The sequence below is a fragment of the Petaurus breviceps genome, unplaced genomic scaffold, assembly GCF_028583685.1.
Source record: "Petaurus breviceps papuanus isolate PSGF00001 unplaced genomic scaffold, PetGlider_PUasm1.0 118, whole genome shotgun sequence".
NCBI lineage: Eukaryota > Metazoa > Chordata > Mammalia > Diprotodontia > Petauridae > Petaurus > Petaurus breviceps.
The window spans coordinates 12,418,128-12,443,782 of record NW_027185616.1 but is presented as its reverse complement, the minus strand read 5'-3'; the positions used below and the strand labels follow the sequence as shown (position 1 = coordinate 12,443,782).

General features: G+C 40.0%; 1 protein-coding gene across 7 annotated transcripts in view; it reads left to right on the top strand.

Annotated features, from left to right (window-relative positions):
- The window catches only part of SNX29 (sorting nexin 29), a 691,881-nt gene extending 666,226 nt beyond the window's left edge, over nt 1-25,655 (top strand). For all 7 annotated transcript variants that reach the window (XM_069086196.1, XM_069086188.1, XM_069086239.1 and 4 more), the window contains one exon: nt 17,598-25,655. In XM_069086196.1, coding sequence (XP_068942297.1) covers nt 17,598-17,727 — 130 coding nt within the window. In that variant the 3' untranslated portion in view covers nt 17,728-25,655. The remainder of the gene's footprint in view (nt 1-17,597) is intronic.

The following is a 25,655-nucleotide window of genomic DNA, read 5'->3' as shown; positions in this document are numbered from 1 at the left end:
TACTGGATGGGTCTGACCTCTCTACATTCCCGGTACTTGGCACAATGCGTTCTTAAGGGCAGGAACTCTTTTTTTTTATCTGTGTATTCCCAGAACATAGCACATTGTCTAGAGTTTATTTGGCATTTAATAAATGCTTATTGATTGTACATGCCAGGTGCTTAATAAAGATTTTCTGAATGAACAAACCCCATCCAGGTGCAGAGATGGAGCTAGAGATAAATGAGCTAGATAAAGCTAGGCAGGCACATTTGTTCTGCATCCAATCACCATTTACATTTCAAATTTACTTTTGCTGTTGATGTGTGCTTTTGTTAACACTCTTAATAAGAATTGCTTTAAGTTTTATCTACCTCTGCAGATTGAAAGCTCTTTTCCTGTAGAAACTTTCTTGATTTATTTTGCATGTCCTTTTAGGTGTCCAGTTATGGGGTCTCATAGTTGTTGCTGGGGGTAAAAGGAGATAAATTGATTGTAAATATATTCTGGATGAGTACTTATTGATTCTTTAGGAGCATTTAACTTTGACGATTTTATAGCTTCTTTTAATTATTATTGCAACAAAGTAAAATGGATTATGGCTGCCACTTTTCAGCCAACAGGGGTCCACAACCTGGTCTGCTGGTGCCCCCTGCTGATTTCTTACTCTTACCACTTCTCCTCTTGATTTCCCCACCAGCTTTGCTGAGGTAGATTGGGGAAGGGTATTTATTGGCTTTTACCTCATTTCTTAAATTGTTTCCTGTCAGGAGTGTATTAACCCTTCCTTTGTTACTCCTGTGTTTTACCATAAAACATTACAGGGAAAATACAAAGAGTTAAAATTATGAACAAGACGGACACTTTATAAGCCCTTAAAATTGCATTTGTCCCTATATACAAATGTCCGGGGAAATAGACTTTAATATTCCTTAGTTTCTGATTTTACTCGACCATGGAATTAGCTGACCCGCCCATGGCTGTCTGGGCTGAATGCTAGTTCAGACCCTAGGTTTCTAGTAAATAATTTTGATTTATTGACATTGTCAGCCCTTTGAGAATTTGTTCCTCTAACACCAGCAGTGGGTATGGGAGCCTCAAGCTTGCAGCAGACCAGGAGAACCCAGTATATCCTTCTACCACATTTTTTATCCTTCTACCACATTTTTCAGGTCTGCAAAGACCTTGCAGTCACTTTTTTGTTCCTTTTTGGCTACAAACCATGTGGAAGTCTTGCTCATGCTTTCTAAGTGGCAGAGATAGTTTATAATCTAGCCTTTAAAAATGTCTTCCCTTGGAAAAAAGACCTGTTTTCACTGACCCGACAGTTTACTCTTTCAGTTCCCTGAAGTTGTCTGGAAGTTCTCTTTATGCTCTGGGACCTGGTTGATTTGCTGAATGCAGATTCCCCAGCCAAATAGAACAACAGGTTCAGCTTTTATGGAGAAGTTGACTTTTCTGCCTGTTGGCATAAACTGTCATCTTTTCCCCCTTTGGAAGCCTTTTCTTTTCTTTCCCCTCCCCCCCCCATTTAATAGTATTTTATTTTTTCAATTACATGTAAAGATATTTTTCAACACAGACTTTTATAACATTTTTGAGTTCCACATTTTTTTCTCAATCTCTCCCATTACCCCTCCCCAAGACATCATGCAATCTGATATAGGCTATACCATGTACAATCCTAGTAGATGTATTAACACATTAGTCATGTTGTGAAGGAAGACTCAGAACAAAAGGGAAAAACCATGAGAACTGTATTCCCTCCATCCTTTTCTGCCCTCTCCGCCACCTTCTATTTTCTCTCTCCTTTCAAAACTGTCCTTCCTCAAAACTGTTTTGCTTCTGACTACCCCTTCCCCCAATCTGTCCTCCCTTCTGTCATGGCTCCCCCTTCCCTTATGCCCTTCTCCTCCTACTTAACTGTAGAGTAAGATGGATTCCTATACCCAATTGTGTGTGTATGTTATTCCCTCTTTGAGCCAATTTGGATGAAAGTAAGGTTCACTCACTTCCCTTCACATCTCCCCCTTTTCCCCCCACTGTAAATGTTTTTTCTTGCCTATTTTATGTGAGATAATTTACCCCCAGTGTACCTCTCCCTTTCCCTTTCTCCCAGTACATTCCTTTCTCTCAACCCTTAATTTTATTTTTTAGAAATCATCCCTTCATATTCAACTTACACCTTTACCCTCTGTCTATATATACTCCTTCTAACTTCCCTAATACTCTGATCTTTTCATCAAGAGTGCTTGAAAGTCCTCTATCTCGTTGAATATCCATTTTTTACCTGAAAGGATTATACTCAGTTTTTCTAGGTAGCTCCTTTGCCCTCTGGAATATCACATTCCAAGCCCTCTGGTCCTTTAATGTAGACGTTGCTAGCTCTTGTATCTCTGCACCATACTTGAATTGTCTCTTCTGGCTGCTTGCAATATTTTCTCCTTGACCTGGGAATTCTGGAATTTGACTATAATATTCCTGGGAGTTTTTATTTTGGGATCTCTTTTAGGAGGTGATCAATCGAGTCTTTCAATTTCTACTTTACCCTCTGGTTCTAGAATATCAGAGCAGTTTTCCTTGATAATTTCTTGAGAAATGATGTCAAGGCTCTAATTTTTTTCAGGTAGTCCGATAATTTTTAAATTGTCTCCCCTGGATTTATCTTCCAGGTCATTTGTTTTTCCAATGAGATATTTCACATTGTCTTTTATTTTTTCATTCTTTTGGTTTTGTTTTATTGTTTCTTGATTTCTCACAAAGTCATTAGCTTCCATTTGCTCCATTCTAATTTTTAAGGAATTATTTCCTTCGATGAGCTTTTGGAGTCCCCTTTCCATTTGGCCAGTTTTGCTTTATAAGGTATTCTTTTCCTTGTTGGATTTTTGGACTTCTTTTGCCATTTGGCCTAGTCTATTTTTTAAGGTTTTATTTTCTTCAGAAGTTTTCTGTGTCTCCTTTACCAACCTGTTAACTCATTTTTCATGATTTTCTTGCATCACTCTCATTTCTCTTCCCAATTTTTCCTTCACCTCTCTTACTTGATTTTCAAAACCCTCTTTGAGTTCTCCCATGGCCCAAGACCAATTTATATTTTTCTTGGAGGCTTTGGGTGAAGGAGCTTTGACTTTGTTGTTTTCTTCTGAGTGTATGTTTTGATCTTCCTTGTCACCATAATTAATAACTTTCTATAGTCAGAATTTTTTTCTGTTGTTTGCTCATTTCCCCAGCTTATTGCTTGACTTTTAAGCTTCCAAGGTGGAGGGCACACTGTCCTAAGCTTCAGGGGTTTTGTGAAGTTGTTTTCAGACATCTAGGAGCCTGTACGTTTTCAGTTTGTCCAGGGTGGTATGATCTAAGGAGAGGTATTTGCTACTGCCCTGGCCCGTGCTCTGGTCTGAGAGTGACCACAAACACTCTTTTCTGTCCTGGACTGTGAGGAGGATCCCCCCTCCACTATGGCCACAAGCTTCACTGTGCTTCACTCCCCCTCACCCTGGGTCTGTCTCCCAGGACTGCGACCTGGATCTGAGTATAGGGAAAGCAACAGAGTGCTGCTTCAGTGCTAGCAAAGAGACCCTCGCCTTACCGGCTGTGGGCTGAGAGCTCCAGAAGCAGCCATTGTCACTGCTGAGTGAGTCACTCCCTAGGCCTACTCCTGGTTACCTGGGCTGTGCTGGTGGCCTGCTCTGTAATGTACTGCATTCTCACCCAGGTGTGACAGACCTAACCTTCTAAGCTGTCTTTGGTGTCTGTGGGCTGAGGTCTGGAAACCCCTGCCGCTGCCTGTGATTTCTGGGCTCCAGTTTGTGCTAGAGACTGCATTAGACTATACTCTTCTCTCACTCTGGTGCAACAGACCTTTTCTGCTGACCTTCCAAGTGGCCTTGGACTGGAAATTTATTTCACTCCATCTTTTTGTGGATTACCTGCTCTAGAATTTGTTTAGAGTCATTTTTAAGGGTTTTTGGAGGAGTTTGGGGGAGAGCTCAGGTGAGTCCCTGCCTTTGCTCCATCATTTCCCTTCCCTTTTCTGAAGGCCATGTCCAGGGTACCACTTATAATCCCTGAGTCTCCTTGTTGCTCCCTGTACAGATACCTTCTGGACTGAATTGCCTTTTTCTTCCTCGAGATCTACATAGCCCTGGGTGAATTTCATACCAAATTCCTCTTTCTTGCATTCTCTAAACTTCTCTGATTAATAAATGGCAGAGCTGAGTTAAGGGGTGCCACAAGGTGCCATTGCTTTTACCTGGCTTAGCCTGTGTTCAGTCCATCTCCCTGTTTCAGATTGAGAGTTTTCAGACATCCCCTCCATACTCTAGGAGAGCAGTTCATTAGAATCCCTCTTTATGTGTTGTAACTGGCAGAAAAAAAACACCTAATGCATAATAGTAAATAATAGAACATTCATCCCATCAGTGGTGACACCCCACAGAGAAAACAGAGACAGAGACAATAGAGGACATGAAGGTCATACAGATCTTGATGAATCTCAGAGACCAAGAAGTCACAACAGTTCAGTAATACTTTTTCGGTATTTTCAACAAGTTGTCATCCAGCCTGTGTTTTTTTGAGGGGGGGGGGGGAGTGGGGATTGCTTTTTTTTGGAGAGGGGAGGGCAGGGCAACTGGTGTGAAATGACTTGCCCAATGTCACATGGCTAGTAAGTGTTACCGTGTTTCCCCAATAATAAGACACTGTCTTATTAATTTTTTTGGACAGAAAAACACCAGAGGGCTTATTTTCAGGGGAGGGCTTATTTTAATGAACATTGACAGCAATTTTAATAAACAGGTAAATGTGAACAAAAAAATGTACCTTTATTCAATAAGCAAATCACTGGGGAAGAACAGGATGACGCACTCACTGCTGCAGCTCTGGTTGGATCTACAATATCAATCTCAATAGGGCTTATTTTCGGGGGAGGGCTTATTTTAGAGGAATCTTACACAGTAAGGGGAGGGCTTATTTTCGGGGAAACACGGGTAAGTGTCTGAAGCCAGATTTCAACTCAGGTCCTCCTGACTCCAGGGCCAGCTCTCTATTCATTGCGCCACCTAGACACCCCCAGCCTTTTTTTTTTTTTAAAGAACTTTGAGTAAAAGGGAACCCACAACCTCCTAAGGGGCAGTTCATTCTACTTTGGGTTAGCCTATTCCACATTTGGATAGCTCTAATTATTAGAAAATTTTTCTTTACCTCAAACCTAAATTTTCTTATCTTTATCTTCCATACGCTGTTCCTATTTTTGCCCTCTGAAGCCAAGTGGAACAAATCTAATCCTTCTTCCACCGGAAAGTTTGTCAATTACTTGAAAAGAGTCATATTTCCTCGAAGTCAGGGACTCTTCACCTTTTTGTGTCATTGGGCCCCTCTTGCAATCTGAAAGCCTTGTAGACGCCTTCTCAGAAAAACAAATGTTTAAAGGAAACCAATTGTATTGGAATATATTTATCAAAATGTTAATGAGAACAAATGCATAGACTCTGAGCTAACAGCCTCCTCTCTGTCTTCTCTTCTCAAGGATAACTTACCCAGTTCTCAGGAAAACAGACTTAAAATAATAAGGGAATTTAGAGTCATCTAATAACATAGGGACAAGGATAGAGCTCTTGAGAATTCTTTCCAAGTTGACATTGACCTATTAATGACTAAGCTTTCAATCTAGTCCTTGAATCAACTCCCAAATCCCCTAAATCTGCTATCAGTTAACCTGTATCTCTTCATCTTATCCACAAGCATCACATGAGAAATTTTGTTAAATATTTAGCTGGAATCTAAGTATGCTCCATCTACAAAATTTGTCATACAAGGCAAAAAGATTAGTCCCAATGACAGGCAAAGCCCAGTTTCCAAGGTGTGTCAAAGACTCTCTCTGCCTGCTTTTTCAGTGCTCAGTAGTATGGTATAGTATAGTCTGATGACTTGCTTTAGATGCTGCTTGGTGATTTCTCTTGGGTTTCTACTTTCTACTGATCAGTGTTGTTTTACTGTCTCCATTTCAAAGAGTGTTCTTATTGGGGAAAAAGAAATCCAGAAGCAAAATTGCCTATGCCTCATTATCACCATGCCAGTCATTCCTTCTTTGATCTTTCTTCTGCCCCCAATATATCTGATTTTCTCCTTATGACATTTAGCACTAGCTTCAGCTCATTCTGGGCTTTAGCACTCTTGAGATATTCTTACAGGATCATACTAACTTTTGTGTCCATTTCCAGTTTTTGCCTTTGCTTCCATGTTCTATGCATGCTCATTCTGACTTTGTGCATCCACATTGATCTCTTCAAACAGTCCCCCCTTTTCTCCCTTGTGGGAATCATTTCTTGCTTGTGTTTTCAGAGTTTAAGTCACAAGAGCTTCCTATCTTAGGGCTGCCCTCCCTGTCACAGTATTCAGCTATCAAATCCCACTTCTCTTTTCTCTGAACTATTTGAAGTGTGTTTATCTAAAAATCCAGTGTGCATACTCAGCTCTGCATGGCTTTCTTCTTTTCTACCACAAATCTTATGATTAAGTTATCCTATGCCTCTAAGGATTTCTTCATTTGTACTTCAGCAACAAGTTCCTCATGGCAGTCCAAATCAGGTCTAGAATAAAAAGTCCTCATGTCATTTCCCTCACCTTCTGAAGGATGAATTTATTCATTCCTTTTGCCTTTTCTCTCATCCTTGTTCTTATTCAGTCTTTCAGTCATGTCTGACTCTTCATGACCCCATTTGGGGATTTCTTGGCAAAAATACTGGAGTGCTTTGACATTTTCTTCTCCAGCTCATTTTATGGATAAGGAAACCAAGGCAAATAGGCTTAAGTGACTTGCTCAGGGTCACACAGCTGTTAAGTGTCTAAGGCCAGATGTGAACTCAAGAAGATGAGTCTTCCTCATACCAGGCTTAGCAGTTTATCCACTGCACCACTTAGCTTCCCCTTTACTCACCCTTGTGTTTTTAAAAGCTTTAATTTCCTCTTCTGTGTTAGAAGGTAATTCTCAAAACCAGTAGTATAAAAAATTAATATATTAATTGATATATTGAGATCCAAGAAGTGCTTTGAGTGTCTAGACCAAGCATCTTAGTAAATTCAGAAAAACATGTATTCACATTAGACATGTACAGATACACTTATAAAGCATTAAATATCATTTTTTAAATTTGTATGCAGGGTTTGGACATAGGCAAAATTGGTGAAGTAGAATGATTGTTTTTTGTAATCTCCTCCATCCTGTCTTTTGTGCCCCTTTTTCTTGTTTTTTTTTTCCCCTTTCCAAGAACACATGACTTTCATACTGTCCCTTGGTTGTGCTGGCAAAAGTACCCCTTTACTTGATTTTTCCCTTCCAGTTTGCTCTGCCTCCATCAAACACATCTCAGTGTCCTGCTCTCTGATAGAACTAAGCTGATATATTAAGAATAGATTAATTAATGGCTGATAATTGTTCAATGTTATCCTTTCCTAGAATCTAACTGTATTTTAACAGGAGCTCTCACCCAAATGTGTGTGAAATTAGGAAATAATAGCAACTGTGGCAGGACCAATGAGGGGGTGAGGAGAATTTTTTGAAATGCTGACCTTTTGTTACTGAATCACACCAAATAAATTCTACCTATTTCTCTATGCATCTAACCATTGTTGTCTCTATGTAGGATTGTATGGCACTAAACACCTAAGCATCTGGGCATTCCCTCAGATTTACCAGGCTAATGCTGTTTCTGAAGAGTAGGTACATTCTCTGTTTATGTATGTGTGCAAGACTGTATCCAGGACAACTCTGTTTGTGCCTTACTGATGAGCTTAGCAAAAGAAAAATGTGTGTTTCCTACCATCTCTTGAACTACATCAGAAAATATTCTGGTCATCACTGTTTTCTGTAAAAACCAAACAGGGCTTCATCAGGATGCTGCTGAGATTTGGCAGCACTCTAGCTGCCTATGTCTTGCTCATATACTGAGCCCTGTTTTTGTTCAGTAGGAAACTTCTCTGCCTATGTACTAGCAGCTTCTGCTTCACTGAAGTCAGTATTGTTTCAGGAATACTGGTGCAGATGATGGGAGTGGGGGCTGGAGAGGAGGAGCAGAGCAGTCTATGGACTACAGCAGCCTTGCCAGCCTGGTACAGTGAAAGAACACCAGATCTGGGAGTTGGGAGATCACAAACTGCGTCCTGACTTAGCCACTGTGTCTCAGCTAGATAACATTGGACGGGATATGTGATTTCTCTGAACCTGAATTTCCACATGTGCAGGATGGGGCTGAGAATTTTGCCATCACCAACCTCATAAGATTGTTGAGAGGATCACATGAGACAATATAAGTAAAGTACTTTGTAACTACAGAGCATTAAGTCAATATAAATTATGTTATTTGACTATAGATTTCTAAAGAATGGTGCTTAGGAATGATTAAAGCTGTTGGAATTAGAAAAAAGAAATCCTAGAGGATTGGATTTTGGACTTAGAACTACCTTGCCATAAATACAACCTAAATTTTCTCTTAGACTGAAATTCTGTTTTCTCAAGTTGTTAAGGAAACACACCTTCTTTTTTCCTGTGTATTTTGTCCACCATTTGTCTTTTCTTGTGTCAACTGGTGGGGGAACATTAGGTGTTGACTGTGAAATAAAAACAAAAATCTATGATAACAAATGTTTTCAAGTTTATCCTTTCGGTTCCTCTGCTAGCTCTCTTTCCTTCCATTCTTTTTTCCTGTGTATTTTGTCCACCATTTGTCTTTTCATGTATCTAAACTAAATCACTCACTATAGCACATTCACTTTAATTTTTATCAATAGTATTTTATTTTTTCCAATTACATGTAAAAATACTTACCAACATTAATTTTTTATAAAATTTTGAGTTCTAGATTTTTCTCCCTTCCCTCTCCCCCAAGATAGCAAGCGATCTGATATAGGTTATACTTGTACAATCATGTTAAATATATTTCCATATTAGTCACATGAGAATAAGAAACAGACCAAAAGGGGAAAACCATGAAAAAAAAACAAGCAAACCAAAAAAACAAAGTGGAAATTGTATGCGTCGGTCTGTACTCAGACTCCATTTTCCAACATGAGTCTTTTGGAGGTGTCTCGGATCATTGTATTGCTGAGAAGATTAGAGCATTCACTGTAAGGTACTCAGCATTTGCTAAAAAACTAGTGAATGATTTCCTTGGAACAAAGAGTTTTAGCCTTTTTGTGTGACGTAGACCTTTGTAAGCAGTCCAGTGAAGCTTCTGAATGGCCTTTTTTCAAATCTCGTAATTGAAGGAAATAGTAAATTTCAGTTACAGGTTAGTGATAAAGATGTTGTTGTCATACCATCCAATTTCATGGAGCTCCTAAAATCTATCCAGGGTCCCCTTAGGGATCTCTGGACCCTAGGTTAAGAACTGCTTTAGACACTAAAGTTAATAGGAAACAAAAAAAGATTTTATATTAGGTTAAAACCAGATTGGGGAGGATCTTAAATGGCATGCTAGGGAGTTCAGATTTTATTCAGATCTTCTTGCTGATGGAATTACTATAGATATTCTACGTAGATTACTAATTTGCAAAGAATTTGAGTAAAATTAAAAACACTTAAAATAGAATAAACATCATTTAATTTCCCTTCAGTGATTCAGAAGCAGCCTAAAGATCTTTGCCATGGTTCATGGTCATCATCATTATGAATATCAATTATCTTTTTATTGGTGGCATGCCAGTAAATAGATTGCCAAATTGCAGAAAGTTTATTGGAACTGTGCCTTTTTTTTTTTAGCAGCAATGCAGAAGAAAGAAGAAGAATGACTCCTGGGTCTAATGTGAATCCTGTTTGTTGTCAACACTGAGCCCCCCTTATTAGACAGCAGCATTTTGAAGCAGGTTATCCTTTCAAGTATCTTTAATAAACTGCTGGAACAGGTTACAAGGCCAATGGAAACTCTGCTTGTCACAGAGCTACAAAGTCAATATGAAGTGTTGGCAGGTTACAGATGACAAGAATGTGTTAAACTTCTGAACCTCAGTAGTCATTGAGGCAGATTAGAATGAATCATATGTCAGATTGTTCTAAGTAGCAGGGCCATTAAGGCCCTCCAGTATTTCTTTCCTGTTTCCATGTTGTTGTTTTCTTCCCCATTGGCTATTAACCTTTGATGGGTGGCTGCAGAATATTGCTCTGTTCCCTCTGTGTGTATTTATGAAATGACCCAAGGAACTCCAAAATGGTACTAAAGATAAATATTTCCAAAGACAACAGCCCTTTGTGGAATAAAACTTTCTTTTAAAAACCATTGTAGAAACTATTAAAAAGATTACTGGTTAGCTTGGGGAAGTAGGCATTAAGGGTCACAGGAAAAACAGCATCAAAGGCTCTAAGCAGAACACACAACTCAGTTGTTTTTTGTTTTGTTTTTTTTACTTTTGTGGCCAGCCCCAAAACACAGTTCATATAATGACCAGCTGTGAACAGGCCTCCTGCCCAAATCCTATGTTGTTTGGCCAGCCCCACTCTCTCTGGCATTTGGTTCTAGGAAAAACAAGTTAGTATATCAGGATTTAGAGCTTGAAGGAAGTTTAGAAATCATTGTCTATTCCCACCATGTTGTATACAAGGAAACTGAGGCTCAGAGAGAGATAGTGACTTGCCCAAGTTTTCATAAGCAGTGTTTCATAGTCCTGGGATAGAGGGAAGCTAAGTCTCCAGGTAATCCCCAACCTCATTTTGAGCCATTAATTTCAACCTCCCTGTCAAAATGGAGAATTCTGTCTGCAAAGAAAAGGAATTGAATTCCAAACAGACAAACCCTCCTCTATAGGAGGTATTTAGTATTTCAGCTTTCCTGAATGATCATTAAGGGTCACAAAGCTATAGCCACCATACCACCTACAGGTTGCACATGTGGGCTCTAATTTTCCCTTGGACAGGATATATCAAAGATGATGTGCCCTTGTACCCAAGGAGCAGCGGAATCCCAGGACTTGTATCTCTCCTCTTAAGCAGCCACCACCCACAGTCACACCCTCCTCACTTCTTTCCTGGAAGACTGCAGCAGCCTCCTGTTTGGTCTCTCCCTCCAGCATCTCTCCTCTCCAGTTCTTCCTCCCCATAGCTGTCAAATTGATATCCCTAAAGGAAAGGTATCAAAATGGCAGAAACAACATGCAAAACTCCTGAGTGCAGCTGGAACCAGATTAAAATGAATAAAAAAAACAAAACAAATAAAAAGACAACATAGAGAATGTTAATTTGTGGTTTTCTAGGTCAGTTTGTCTTTGGCAGGGATCCGTTTCTACTTGAATGGGACACTACTGCCCTAAAGCACAAGTCTGACCATAGCCATCATGCCTTAGCTCATGGAGTTCCTGTGACTCTAGCTAGAATAAAATACACATTCCTCTGATTGGTATTTAAAGCCCTTCACTGCTTGGCTGCAGCCTACCTTTCCATCACTCCTCTTCACACACCCTAGACTACAGCCAAACAGCTCCACTTGCTGACCCTCACACATGACCTTCCATCTCCATCTCCATGCCTTGGAATTAGCTGCCACCCAAATCTGAAACATACTCTCTCCTATCCTGCCTTATGGAATCTGTGGCTTCTTTCAAAGTTCAAATCAAATACATACTCAACTGGGTATTTTACCCTTCAGGAAAGTAGGGTGGAAGGGGATAAGAGGAGGGATGATGGACAGGAGGACAGATTAGGAGAGAGGATAGTTAGAAGCAAACACTTTTGAAAAGGGCCAAGGTCAAAGGAGAAAATAGAATGGATAGGGGGTCGGGATAGGATGGAAGGAAATATAGTCTTTCACAATATAACTACTATGGAAATGTTTTTTATAACTGCACATGTACAACCTATATTGAATTGCTTGTCTTCCCATTGGGGTCAGGTGAGGAGGGAAGAAGGGAAAGAATCTGGAACTCAAAGTTTTAAAAAATTGTTAAAAATTGTTTTTTTCGTGCAACCGGGAAATAAGATATACAGGCAGTGGGGTATAGAAATCCATCTTGCTCTATAAGAAAGTAAGGGCGGGATGGGGGAGGACATAAGAGAGAGCAGATTGGGGGAAGGGGTCTTCCGTAGGCTCACTATCTTGGGGTGGGGGTAGGGGAGAGATGGGGAGAAAATTTGTAACTCAAAACCTCGTGGAAATGAATGTTGAAAACTAAAAAATAAATTTATTTATTTTTAAAAGAAACAAATATGATTGTGTAAAAAAATAAAGGAGGTATAAAGAAGAAGAAAAAACCAAAGTTAAATCAAGTGCCCCCTCTCAGAGGATGCCTTTTCTAATCCTCTCGTTGCCAGTTGGGTACATACTGTTTCCTCTCCCTATTCCCCCAATAGAATATTAGTTCTTTGCAGGCAAGGATTATTGCATTCTCAGCTCTGTATTCCCAGTACCTAACACATAGTGAACACTTGATACTTGTTTGTTGAACACAAAGCCTTTCCCGATTCCCCTTGCCAGCTGCTCTGCCCTCCCTGTCTTCTTTGTATTTGCTTTTATTTATTCTGCATAGACTTTTGTGGGTACATGGTATGTTTCCCTAATGCAATATAAGCTCTTTGAGAATAAGGATTGATTTCAGTGTGTGTGTGTGTGTGTGTGTGTGTGTGTGTGTGTGTGTGTGACACATACATGCACCTGGGCCAAGTAATTAACACATTCATAGTATGCTTAATAGTATGCAGTTAGTACATTTTTGTTGGTTGATTAGTTGAATGCCACATCTACAGTCCCACAGTCTTCCTATTTACTGCTAAGCCATATAAAAGGTCATTTTTTCCCCTAAAAAGACTCACTTCAAAATGACTTTTTGACTTGCACTTGCCAAGATATTTGAAGTGTGAGGAGTGTTTGCAAACATGTGGCATGGAGGCAGGGCTCCTGAGTCAGTGGTAGGAACTGTAGGGTTTTGTGTGAGGCTTCTCTGCAGAACAAAGATCATATTCCAATCAATGAAGGAAAATAACGAGTCCACATGATAAACGGCAGCCCCACAAGCTGAGGAAACAGTCTTCTGTTGAATAGAAAATTGGCTGCCTCTCAAACCCCGGTTCATGAGTGAAACAGAAAGCAAACTTCTGTTCTTGAGTCTCCCTGTCAAGCAGTTCATATCATTTGCATCAGTTTCCCACAAATGCCAGTGACAGGGGGTAAGGACCCAAAGCTTATTAAAAAGAACAATTACCATCAAGTGCTCTCTGTAGTTGCCATTCAGACAGACATTGACACTGTGGGACCCTGGTGGTTGCAAGGAGGAAAAAAAGATCAATGAAACTGAATAGGTTTCTAAAAGGGATGCAGGGCCAAGTAATGCAAGAATGCTTACAGACTGAGCACTGACCTGATGGGAAGAAAGAATTGATTGTCACAGCTTGATTCATTCAACTTGTGGCAAGAGAGGAGAGAAGTACACAGAAGAATGACGTTTGAATAGTCTCTTTGGGAGCATGGATGCCAGGGACGGGTGTAGAAACTACCTTCCAGACAAGGTTGTTAAAACAATTCCAAAGAGAATGGAGGCCAAGTGCAAAATGCACACCAAAGGAGTAAAAGACATCCCTGGGCATCTCTAACCAATCAGTAAACATTTGTTAAGGGCTGACTATGTGCCAGACACCGTAGTTTAATACTGCAGCTCCAACAGACGCAAGGTTCTAGGAGAAAGTGCAGGAAAATCATGACACTTAGGGGACACATCCCAGAAATTACATTAGAAATGAGATTTTTTCGCAACCAGTTTTTGGCTCAGAAGACAACAGACAAAACCAACAAGGCAAGAATTATCCTTACCTGTTCAGTGCTGTTGGACTCTACCATCTGTCTACATCCTCCGGAATCTATCTTTTGAGTTAGGAACTTGTTTATCAGTAGCCTACTACGTACCAGGCATTGTGCTGGGTGCTGGCAATATAAATATAAAGAATGAATTACCTGGAACTCCCTCTTATGGGTGAAACCAGCCAAATGGCAATATTCTTTGGCAAAGTTTATATTCAACCATCTTCCACTCCCAACCCCTGCTAAAGCCTTGTTTTGTGCCATTTCCCACAACCCTTTCATGGCTCCCTGTCTTAAAGCACTTGGTGTTTTCACATTGTTATGGTTTCTTCTGTTAGGGGAAAAATGATCAGGTAAACTCATTCATACTCCAGAATTTGTGACTTAAAGTAGTATGCATCTCAGTTATTTGCATATTCAGGGAACTCAATACTTCACCTAGAGGAGAGAAAATAGGAAAGGAATCTTGAATTAGGATCATAAAACCTGGGTGAAAGAAGGCATACCATATCTCTAAACCTTAGTGTTCTTGTTTATAAAATTGGGGATTCAACAACGTGATTTTTAAAGTTCTTGACCTGTGAATCAGTGGTGGTGGGATGTTTTCATGGAGCCTCCCAGGTAGGCCTCAAACCGTACTATTCTGGGAACCTCCTCCATATTTGCAAGATCAAGCCTCACTCAGAAAAGCTGATTTTTAGTTACATCGCCACTTCCACTGGGCAGCTGCTAAGAAAGGATGGACATTTATTCTCTGGGACCTTTACATAGCAAGCATACTTAATGTCTGTTTTCCCCTTCCCTCCCACATCCCCTGGCCACCAAGTGGGCACAGTACTGGCTCCAGTCAGGGGTCGAGGCCCCTTGGAGGTGGATTTGTAGAAACAGAAAACATGTCTTGTGGAGATTGTGCTACTCTCGATAGCTAATCCCTTTTCATGAAGCAGAGCACCACGCTATCAGAACTACAAAATGCAGAGCTAACATTTAAATGGAACCGGTGTTGGGGACTTTACACCATTTGACCTTGTTAATCAGTTGATCTCTTCCAAAGGTACTTGGGCTGCAAAGCTGTTTTTAAGAAAATATTGAGCTAAGAAGCCTCTGAAATCAGCTCTGAGAGCCCCGGCACGCAGCCATGATAAGGAGCTCTTTTTCGGTAGCATGATTTGTATCGACAAAGAGAGCTACAAAATGACACTGTCATTTCAGAGTCTCACTGGTGCATAATAGCAGCACAGCTGTGGCGAACAAGTGTTGAGAAGGATGAGAATTTCATACAGAGGCCGTACATGCACTGCTTAAATAAGGAAGAGTTAGTGCCGTGTTGGGGCCTTTAGCGAACTTTAGTTAAAAATCAATGTCCCTTATTTAAGGCTGTCATTTTAAATGAGGTACTGCTCTGCACTAACTACTCTGTGAACAGAACCCCACAACCACCAAACTCCACAGTGCCTCCAGCTTTTTAAATGTGTAGATGCTGACTTCCCAACAATGTTTCCTCCTACCTTTTGTTTTAAAGGCAGAAGGTTCAGAAGCTGTGATTATTTCAGTGTTTTAAAGCTAATGGTGACTGCAGGCAGGAAAAAACAAACAAATCCCAGATTGGGCTCCTTTTGAAAACAGCCTCTGAGAGGAAGAGGCAAGTGTCCAGGTTTTATTAACTTAGAGTTTTAGCTGTCACACAGCCCTTAGTGAGGACCAAAAGCCTGGCCGGTGAAGTGTCCTTGATTGTGATGCATTCATAGCCCAGAAGGCAAACAGTTCTCAACAGATTAATAAAATGTCTGCACCTGCTAACCTAGACCTAAAAAGCTCATCTTTTCCAACTTCTCAATTTCACTGATGGTTGAGTTTGTAGGGGTGGTGACCTAAGGATAGACTCCTCAGTCACCTTTTCTTATATCCAGAGTAAAAGCCATCCTGGACATAGGAAACCCTATATGATAAGCAGGATTTGGGGTAGGAGATCATTATTGAATTTAAATTCCTCAGGTTTCATCTACCAGTAGAGGTATAATTTCCCTCAGGGCCAGAGAATAGGAATAGCCCTGTAAAAAGTTGTAGTCTGCGTAGTAGTAGTTAGTTCTTTCTGAGGTCACAGTGTCCTTCTCTCTCTTCTTTCTCTTCCCCCACCACTTCCATTGCCCCCCAGGGTGTTCCTTTTGCTGTCATTCAGGCATTTCTGTTGTGTCTAATTCTTTTGGATCCCATTTGGGGTTTTCTTGGCAAAGATACTGAAGTGGCTTGCCATTTTCTTCTCCAGCTCATTTACAGATGAAGAAACTGAGGCAAACAGGATTAAGTGACTTTCCCAGCCCAAGTCAGGCTCTCTATCCACTATTCCACCCACCTGCCCCTATACTATTGTAAATTGCCCTTTTAGTCCCAGTGTTATTCTGCCTTCTGCAATTACTAATCCTTTCTCTAATAATCCTTCTTCCAAAAACCCCCTGCCCTAGGAAATTGGGATGCAATGGCATTGATTCTAGGTTTGATTGATCTAGGAAAGGGTCCTGACACTTAGATCAGGTATGCACACCCTAAAGAACAAAGATCAAAGGGTATAATTTTTAAAAGTAACCCTACACTAATCAATTAACAAACATTTATTATTAACCTTTTATTTACCAAGCATCTGCTCGGTGTTAGGGTTACAAAAACAAAAATGCTTCAGGGACTGGGCTAGAACCAGGGACAGTGGTCTGGGAGATTCTGCTGTTTCCAAAGCTCTTGGTCTTATCCGCCCATTAGTAGCAGTTGGTAGGTGGTTAGTGTTGGTGGTTGCAAAAATGACAGGTCCCTTATACCGTAAGGTTTGTCTAGAAGCAGTTCCTGTGGCTAGAGGTCACTGCTGTTCTCAGGCCTGGAGCCAGGGTCCTGGGCTTCCTCCACTAGAGTGAGAGGAAAGGTGGTAGTCAGAATGGCTGCTTCCTCTCCCTCTAGGGTGCCATACTGCTTCCGTGGAGTTGGTTTTTCTGCCAGCTTACAATAATAATTAAAAGAAAAGTATAATAGTAGTAATAATTTAGCACGTTTCATGATATTCAAAGCAATTTTCCTCACAGCAATCCTGTGGGGAGGGAATGCAGGTTTTATTCTCGTTTTACACATGAGGAGCCAGACTCGGGTTAAGCAGTTTTCCCCTAGTCACACCTTAAGTTTAAGAGTGGAGTATTGAACCCAAGTTTTATGACCTGAAGGCCAGACTCCTTTCCCACCATACCAAGGACTCCTTACTATAGACAATAACTGTTCTTCTGAAAAGTATGTAAGTTAGATTTTTTTAGATATCACAGCATATTTAATTTTTTTCGTAAAGACTACAGTAATTTTGAGATGTGAAAAGTCCTTTATGAATGTGAATATTTTTTATTTGTTTTATAAAGTTGGATGTATTTTCTTGAAGTAAGGCTCCATTTGTACTGGGCTTGTTTTACAAATAAAATAATGTGTTTCAGATGCCTTGAATGTGCTTTAGATAAAGGTTAAGGTGCGTTTGGGCTGGTCAGTAGAGAGACAATATGGCAGAGTGGAGCAAGGGTTAGATTTTGAGTCAGAAGCAACTTGAATCTGAATTCTATCACACTGTTCTAGCTGTGCACCTCACCCTTCTGAGGACATCTCTTCTTCTATAAAATGGGAATCATACGTACATTACATAGTTCATAGAGTTTTTGTGAGGAAATTGTTTTTGAAAATCTTTAAAGAACCGTTCCGATGGGAGTTATTGCCATTGTCTTGGTATCTGGTTTGGGGCTGTAACACATTTCCACACCAGGCAATCAGAATCCACCAAGAACTGGAATGAATGACTACCCCCATTCTCTTTCTGTCTTACAGTGACATTACACCTCCTGGAGAGCCAGTAAGCAAAAACAGTCGGACCAAAGTGGCTTCCCGCTTCCCCAAGTTATCCCGGAGCCATCCGAGAGAGCCCCGCAATGTGGAACCGCAGAGTGGTGACCTCTGATCTTTTGCAGGCTCTCAGATGCTGGTGCTGTGTACTTTTCCAACTGGCCCACTGCTTCTGACCTGTCTGAGGCAGCTGGCTCCTTAGCCCCAGAGGAAAAATCAGTCGCGCTACATTAACCCTGGAAAAAGGACACCTTCCACACCATGGTTTCTCACTCTGATTAAACAGGTCACCTAGAAGGCAGCACATGCTCGTTGTCCTAAAGAAAAAGGCTCCTCACCTGGAGATGTGGCAGCTTGGTAACTGGTTTCCCCTTAGCTGCTGCTTTTTTGCATTCAGATTTTCCCAGCTGTGTCTTCAGGCAGTGTGAGATTCACTGCTGTTGGCCTCTTGCAGGAGACTCCTGATGCAGCTGGTGGGGAGGTGCTGGGAGCGCCAGGTCAAGAGACCAGGTGCCTTTGTTTCTGAGGCGTACAACTGAGGTTTTTCTGCTTCTTCGGAAAGCTATGATTGAAAACAACCTCTGACTTTTTCCTTTGGGGGGAAATAGGATGACTGTTATTTTGTTTTTTCTATGTAGCTATCTGCTACTACCCATAGACTCCTATCTATCATTTGGGGGCTTTCTATGTATGTTAAAAAATACAGCAAGCAGTATGGTACAAGTGACCTAAATAGCTATTTCCAGGCATCTCTTTCCTAATGGTATGTTGCCCGTGACTCCTTTGGGGAAGAGCCTAGTAAGTCCGAGATTTTGTTGGCTTTTTATTCCTAAAGCAATTCCTTTGTTTTTGCCACAGGAGCAGGGACAGCACTAAATACAGGTCTTTTCCTAAATAAGGCTGAACAGTTTAATAAGAAAGTTAATACCAAGGTAATCCAGTCTTGAATGGAATTCTGAGCCTTTTGTTAGGCCCCATGATGGGTTGTCAACTTGGCTGTTACAGAAATCCCCTACATTAAAACTGGAGGCTGTTTGGGCATTCTTCTGTCATTCAGCATATTAAATGTGTTAGAAGTGGCCAAAAGACCTACTAGTCATTAGAAAAAGAATGTCTTGTGCCTTAGGGTAACTAAGAGGCTGAAAAAATTAGTTGGGCTTGAGTTCCTAGGTTTGCTTGCTGTGCTGCTCATCTCATTGGTTATTTCAGATGAGTTCTAACCTAAATATTTTTGTCCCTCATTATTCACCCTTCTCCCCTCCCCCAAAAAATATCATGTTTTTTTCCCCTCTTTTCCTAAATGTAGATGTTTATGGTAGGTTTTCCGCTGCCATATTTTCATTTGGAAAGCCTCCCTGTTTCCCCATCATTGGAACATTCAGTTTAGATATCAGATTAGGGAGAGGGGCCATCAATTCTAAAGCGATATCACCAACCTGGAATTTGGGAAGAAAGATAAGAATTTCATATCACTTCAGCAGTTTGGAAAAAGGACCAAAAACAAGGAAATGTAACTCCATCAACCAAACATAATTTAATGTCATGGTGCTCTGTACTTAAGTGAGACAGCCTCATAATGCTGTGAGTTAAGGTGATGCCAAAATACACAAGGAAAAAGTCAGTACATCCTAACAAAATCATGAAGTGATGCTTCCACTGCCTTCTATTGCCACTGAGATCAATTTTAAGCTGGAAATTTCAGAAATTAGAGATGGCCCAGAAGAACAGAATGGGGCTGGAAAACATTGTATAAAGAAAGGTGAATGGATTTGGGGTTCTGAGATAGAAAACACCAACAGGAAGTATAATAATCATGTAAAAATATGGGGATAGTAATTATTAAAAGACTAGGACTGCACTCAATCTGTAGCCAGTTTGAACTGTAGTCAGTCAGTCAATAAACTTTTATTAAGCGTATCTAGTATGTGCCAAGAGGCAAGATCTAAGAAAAACCTCCACCTGCTCAAAGAGGTTCTTTTTTTGTGTCAATACAAGTATTTCCCAGGTGGCATATTGGGCCTCTTTCCTCCATAACTTTAAAAAATTGTCATTTGGAATAGTTTTATTGTTGCCCTGCATAGAAGCAGAGACTAACACTAAGTAACAATGATAGGAACCCTCCATTCGAGTTATTCACATAGGGATGAATTAAAGTATAGGGAAGCAATTAAGGCTTAGATTTAATTAATAAGTCAAAAAAAGCCCCAGGACCTGTGAAGAAAAGACGGATGTTAAAGAAGGAGGGAAATGGGGAGAGGGGAAGGAGAGAGAAAGAAAACCCAAGACTATCCTTGAAACAAAATATTGTCTCAATTTCCCACCATCTTATCTTCCCTGGCAATATCCTAGCACATCATAGCAGGAGAGCCCCAGGGGCCACTTATCAAGAATGCCAGGAACGTCTGAATAGCCAGTCATGGGAATATTTGTCCCTAGTACTCTATGGAAGGTTGCTTTAAACATCTAGCCTTGAATATATGTCTGCAAGTTAAATAAACAGAGAAAATTTAAAAGCCAAAGTGACCCTGTACCTCTATGCCTTGCATTTGGTTTGTTATATATTGGTTATTTTGTCAAAAATTGATGAATGTGTTCAGAAACTCCACTTTGAAGTGGTTAAGAATTAGTATCTCAGAAAAGTCCAGGCGCCAGCAGGAAGGATCGAATATCTGTCTCTAGTTCCCATATCTAATATTACCTCTAGTGGATAAAACAGACATAGAAACCCAAATGTAGACTGACAAGTCTTTCTTTTTTCTTGTTTTTGGTGGAATGGTTGACTTAAAATTTTCGTACACTATGACTCTGTGTTCATCTTCTCCAGACATCTCACCGAAGTTCTCCACAGCTAAGAAAATCTGCCCATCGTCAAGTAGCACAAGGAGCCAGAGAGTCGAATGCTAAATGAGGAAAGAATTATGCATGTTGCCCATAATTTTAATCACTGGTCTTTTTTAACTTCACTATTCACTGGGTAGTTTTTTCCTGCTCTTCCCATATTTAGATTTTTTTTTTAATCATTTACTTGATGACCCTGAGGAAAACATTAGGGTTACAAACTGCACTGGCTCTGCCTACTAGCATTCAGCTCCCTGTTTCAGGATCATGTAAAAATCCTGGAATCGTCTTTAGTTTTCAGATCATCCTCTGCTAATTATAGCTCAAAGGCACATGTGACACAAAAATTGCAGCAACTGCAGACAGCCTTAACTTTGGAATCATGTATAATGCACTGCATTTATCAATCCACTTAACACTTCAGAATTTTCTCAGCCATTGCTTCCTATGAGGTTGGGTGAGCTATAAGAAAATGGGGCACGTAGGAACAGAATCAATAGATTTCTAAAGCAGCAGAGCTAAAATATTAGTCACAGTGGTCACTGGTCACAGATCATGAGGATGGTCATGGCACTTTAGAACCTAAGGTCATAAGGCTCTGTGTCCTTCCCTCCCTAAAACACAATCCCAGTTTTTGAGTCAATAGGTTCATTCCTCCCCATGTCATCCTTCTCTGATGCTGTAGACTATGTTGTGAGTAGCTGCTAATCATGGAAGAAAGGAAGGGAGGGAGACTTTTACATAAAGTCCTGATGGCATATGTGAGGTTCAGAAAACTGTTGGCTAGTTCTGGAGAAAACAAAATTAATATTCTTTTTACAATTCGCTGATAGATGTGACCATCTATCTATTCTCCTGGACAGGTGGATAAAACTACTCTGAGAATATTTTAAGTTCTGCCTTGCCAGAATCTATGGAATATATAAGCCAGTTAGAGTGTCATCTCTTTTAGAATAAACGTCTCAGAGGAAAGGGAAGGAGAAAAAATAAATGCTTGCTAATTGAAAAATAAAAACAAAAAGGTTTTTTTGGGGGGGGGGGTTTTGGAGGACAATTGGGGTTAAGGAACTTGCCCAAGGTTACAAGGCTAGTTTTTGTGTGTGGGTGTTAAGTGTCTGAGGCTGGAACTGACTCCAGGGCCAGCGCTTTACTCGCTGTGCCACCTAGCAGCCGCCAAAAGGTTTTTTTTAAAGGAGCATCCCCCCCCCCCCACACTTCATTTTTTCCCAGGCCATTCAAAGGCAGCCATCTTTACAGTTCTTTGTCCAGGGATAGTAGGTATGAGAAATAAGTAATTGTTTAATGTTATGGGCAGCCTTAAACAAGCAGCAAGTTGTCTTTTTAAGAACAAATTCTATATTGAAAAGGATATTGTTTCTGCAATTTAGGTTAGAGATATACTGAAAAGTGATAGTTAAGGGCATTGTCTACCTTGGAATAGAGAGACTATGGACAGGGGTGGGAAACCTGCCACCTCAAAGCCACATGTGGCCCTCTAGGTCCTCAAGTACGGCCTTTTGAATTCAAACTTCACAGAACAAATCCCCTTAATAAAAGGATTTGTTCTGTAAAACTTGGACTCAGTCAAAAGGCTGCACTCAGGGACCTAGAAGGCCATATGTGGCCTCGAGGTCACAGGTTACCCAACCCTGCTATAGACCTTTCAAGGTTGGCCCTCTAAGCACATTAATCTTTAATTCAAAGAAATTAAGACTTTCTGAAAAGAATGTCAGTGCTGTACTGAATAACATTTTATTCATTCTCAATAAAGAAAATATGATTTATGGGCTGTCTGATTTAGTAAAAGCAATCCAGGGTGTGATTAGGGTCAATTATTGTCAATCTTATTGGGTTTTCACTCAATTGAACAAGCATAACCAAACCTATGTAGCTGAAATTGTCAATATTATCATCAATATTAGTAGGCATCTTTGACCACAGCTTCTAAGAATATCATCTATGGGGAGCTCATTATAGTTATCGTCGCCAGGCACGTGTTCTCTGCATCAATATAAAGCAAATCTACTATTTAGAGAAACACACATACATACACACACATAATAGCACCAGCTTTGTCCACAATCAGATAATAAACTGGTAAAGAAAGCTTGACTTGACAAGGCTATTAAGTTTCATGTTGTTAGATGGGCTGATAATAACTAGGCCAGTCAAATTTAGGTTTTTATTTACAAAAAAGATTGCTAGAACATGTTGTAAACAAATGATATCGTCTTCTACAATCTAATGCAAGGCATAAATCATGGAGAGGGAATTAATATTGGCAATGGAGGCAAGGCACAATTATGGGAAGCTTGGCATAATTCCATAGACTGCAACTTTATTAAAATGAGTTCTTACCCATGGCCAATTGCAGCATGGGAGCAAATTTTACTGGGGGATTTTTTAGGGGGCTGTGTGTGTATGTGTGTGTGTGCATATTGTAAATGAATCCTAATTGGTTTATGCAGGTGAGATTTGTAAATAGGCTATTATTATGATTCAGAAGGAGCCACAGTTAGTTAACAGGCCTTGGGACAAGAGTGAATACTGTGGACATTGATCAATATTCACTAACAAATTGAATGAAACAAAACTACCTTCTTGAAAAGTCCCATTTCTTTACCCAGAAGGCCATGTACCAAGCAAAATGGAGACCTATGGTTAGTCAGATTAATTAGTTTGATTCTCCTCCGGCTTAGGTAGAATTGGTCTATCCAGAGAGAACTGAGAATTCAATTGTGTTACCTTTGAAATGTCAAATGGGCAGGGGGTGGGGATAGTCTTTAGCCTTTCTAGCAATGAATTCTGTCATAGTCTTCAAGGTAGCCGATGAAAGGTAGAGTTGGGCTAGTCTCAGGCTAGACCCATGTCTCTTTCCACACTCTCAAGCTTTGTGTTGGGACTCAGCCAGTGTGACTTGTTACATTCTCTTCCCTTCAGCCCCTCCACCCCAACTGTAGACGGCACACATTTCAGGGGTTATTTAAAGGATAAAGAAATTCTTCATATAAATCAGCCATACCCTTACTCACAGCATAGGATCAGTCTCCCAGATTCCTTTGCTTGATTTCTCACTGGGGAACAACTTCTGGTGAATTCAACTTTTCAGTCATTACTTTTAGCATATACATGCATTTCCCTTGCTGTGATCTTTTAAAAAAAGTTACTGCCAATAGCTTGGAGAACGCTCCTGTGGGAATGAATTTCAGTCCATACTTGAGACTCCATCCCATCACTCACTCTTGCGCAAATAGTAGGGCCTTTATTCAATAGCAATGATTTTGCCACTTTTCAGAGAAGGTGATTTTCTGCCACTATGTCCATTCTTTCCTCACCTCTGTCATAAGACAAACTATTAACGTTGTGCAACTTGGCAATTGGCATATCTAGTCAGAAATCTACGGACAACCTGTGAAACTGGGTCTCAGTGTATGGGCTCTTAGAAAATTGACAAAAGCAGTCTTCTGCCATTCACTCATTGAGACCCACTCACAGAGCATTGAAAGTTGCTTAGCCCCCAGAGCCAAGGGGCTACCTCATGTTTCCTTTTGAATTGTTGCATCCCTTCTTTCCCATTACTCTCTTCTCCAGTTTTAGATCTTTTCAGCCATGTTCATGGTCTTGTACCTTCAGAGCTAGAGAAGCTTCCAGGAAAATATGCATTTTCATACTCAACAAAATCTATTGTAATTAACACTTTTCAAAATATTATGTATTGTTTCATTAAACTTAACATTAAATGTTTGCTTTTTCCAAATTTTGCTCTGTTCTATTTTTGCACAATTGTAGCACTGTATATTTTATCTAACATTTCTGTGCCAAAAAGTTCATTTTATGTTTCCATAGCATATGATCTTGATTGTATTTCCAAAACAAAACATTAGTTAATGTATCAATAGGAATGAATGTAAAGTGTAGAACTGATGTTTTTTTTTTTAAGGGGAAGGGGGAGGTGGGCTACTAAGTTATATTCTTCCCAATCTTACTTAAATACATGTGATTGTAATGTCCTTGGTGGAAGAATCCATTTACTCCATAATAAGTGCTCTGTTACAGACAAATGTCAGTCTCTGACATCTCTAAAATCTGACATATGAGCTTATTTTGAAACAATGCCAAAAATGGAAATTGTTGGGTTTTGCCCATCAATAACCAAAAAGAATAATTTCCCAATCAATCTAATCACTTTTTAAATCTTTTTTTTTAAAGAAACAATCCAATATGATTAAGAAATGATTGGTCTGGTAGTGTGTATGAACAGAGTTATTGTCTAAAAAGGTTAATCAGTAGTTGTTCCAAGGTCTTGTGCTTAGACCTTTCAGCTGATTCAGATACTCAAGGAGAAGCACTAGAATTTTAATATTATTTTATCATGTTTGGAAAACCACTATATTGGTCATATCCAGCCACCTTGGGACATGTTTTCTTGGATTTTCACTAGACCTGACTCCAGATCTGCATGAACAGAATGGAAAGCAGCTCCAGGTTCACCTTGGAAAAATTAAATTGGGGGGGGGGGGATCATAATTCACGAACATGGGGCACTCAGGAGAATCATGGTGACTGACACAGGGTCAGAAGTGACAACTTCCAGAGAGGCAATCAGAGTTGCTGACAGCTAAAGAAAAGTGAAAGCTCTAACATGCATTTCTGCAAAACAAAAATGCTTAGTGAGTATTCTCATTAGCTAGAATTCTTCTTGGAAAGAATTTATTCACCTATGCATCAATAGATTAGACATCACTGGAACTATCCCTTGAATAGTAAATATTGCCTAACTCCTCAGGCAAGTACATTGAAGAGGGTACTCTAAAAAGCATCGGTTTGAAAAGGATAAATCCCAAGGAGTGCTGATTGTTGTGTGCAATAGGAGAGGATTGTCATTGATCTGGGCCCAAACCTGCAGGCAGTTGGCCAAGCTAGGGTTATCTGTCGATTGTACTCTTATTAGCTGAATGTCAATGGTAAGAAAGATCATTTTCATTCTAAAGTTATGTACTGGAATGTGTAGTATTATTTTAACCCCTCTTCTGTTACGGTTTACATAATAGAATTTTTAAACAAATGTATTTAATTTTCTAAAAAAAAACCTTGTATTAAATATTTCTTTTGAAATAAGGTGTGGTAATTTTGTTATAATCCAGTTGAAAATATGCCTCTTTATGATCACAAAATAAAAATAGTGACATTTTGTAAATTAAAAGA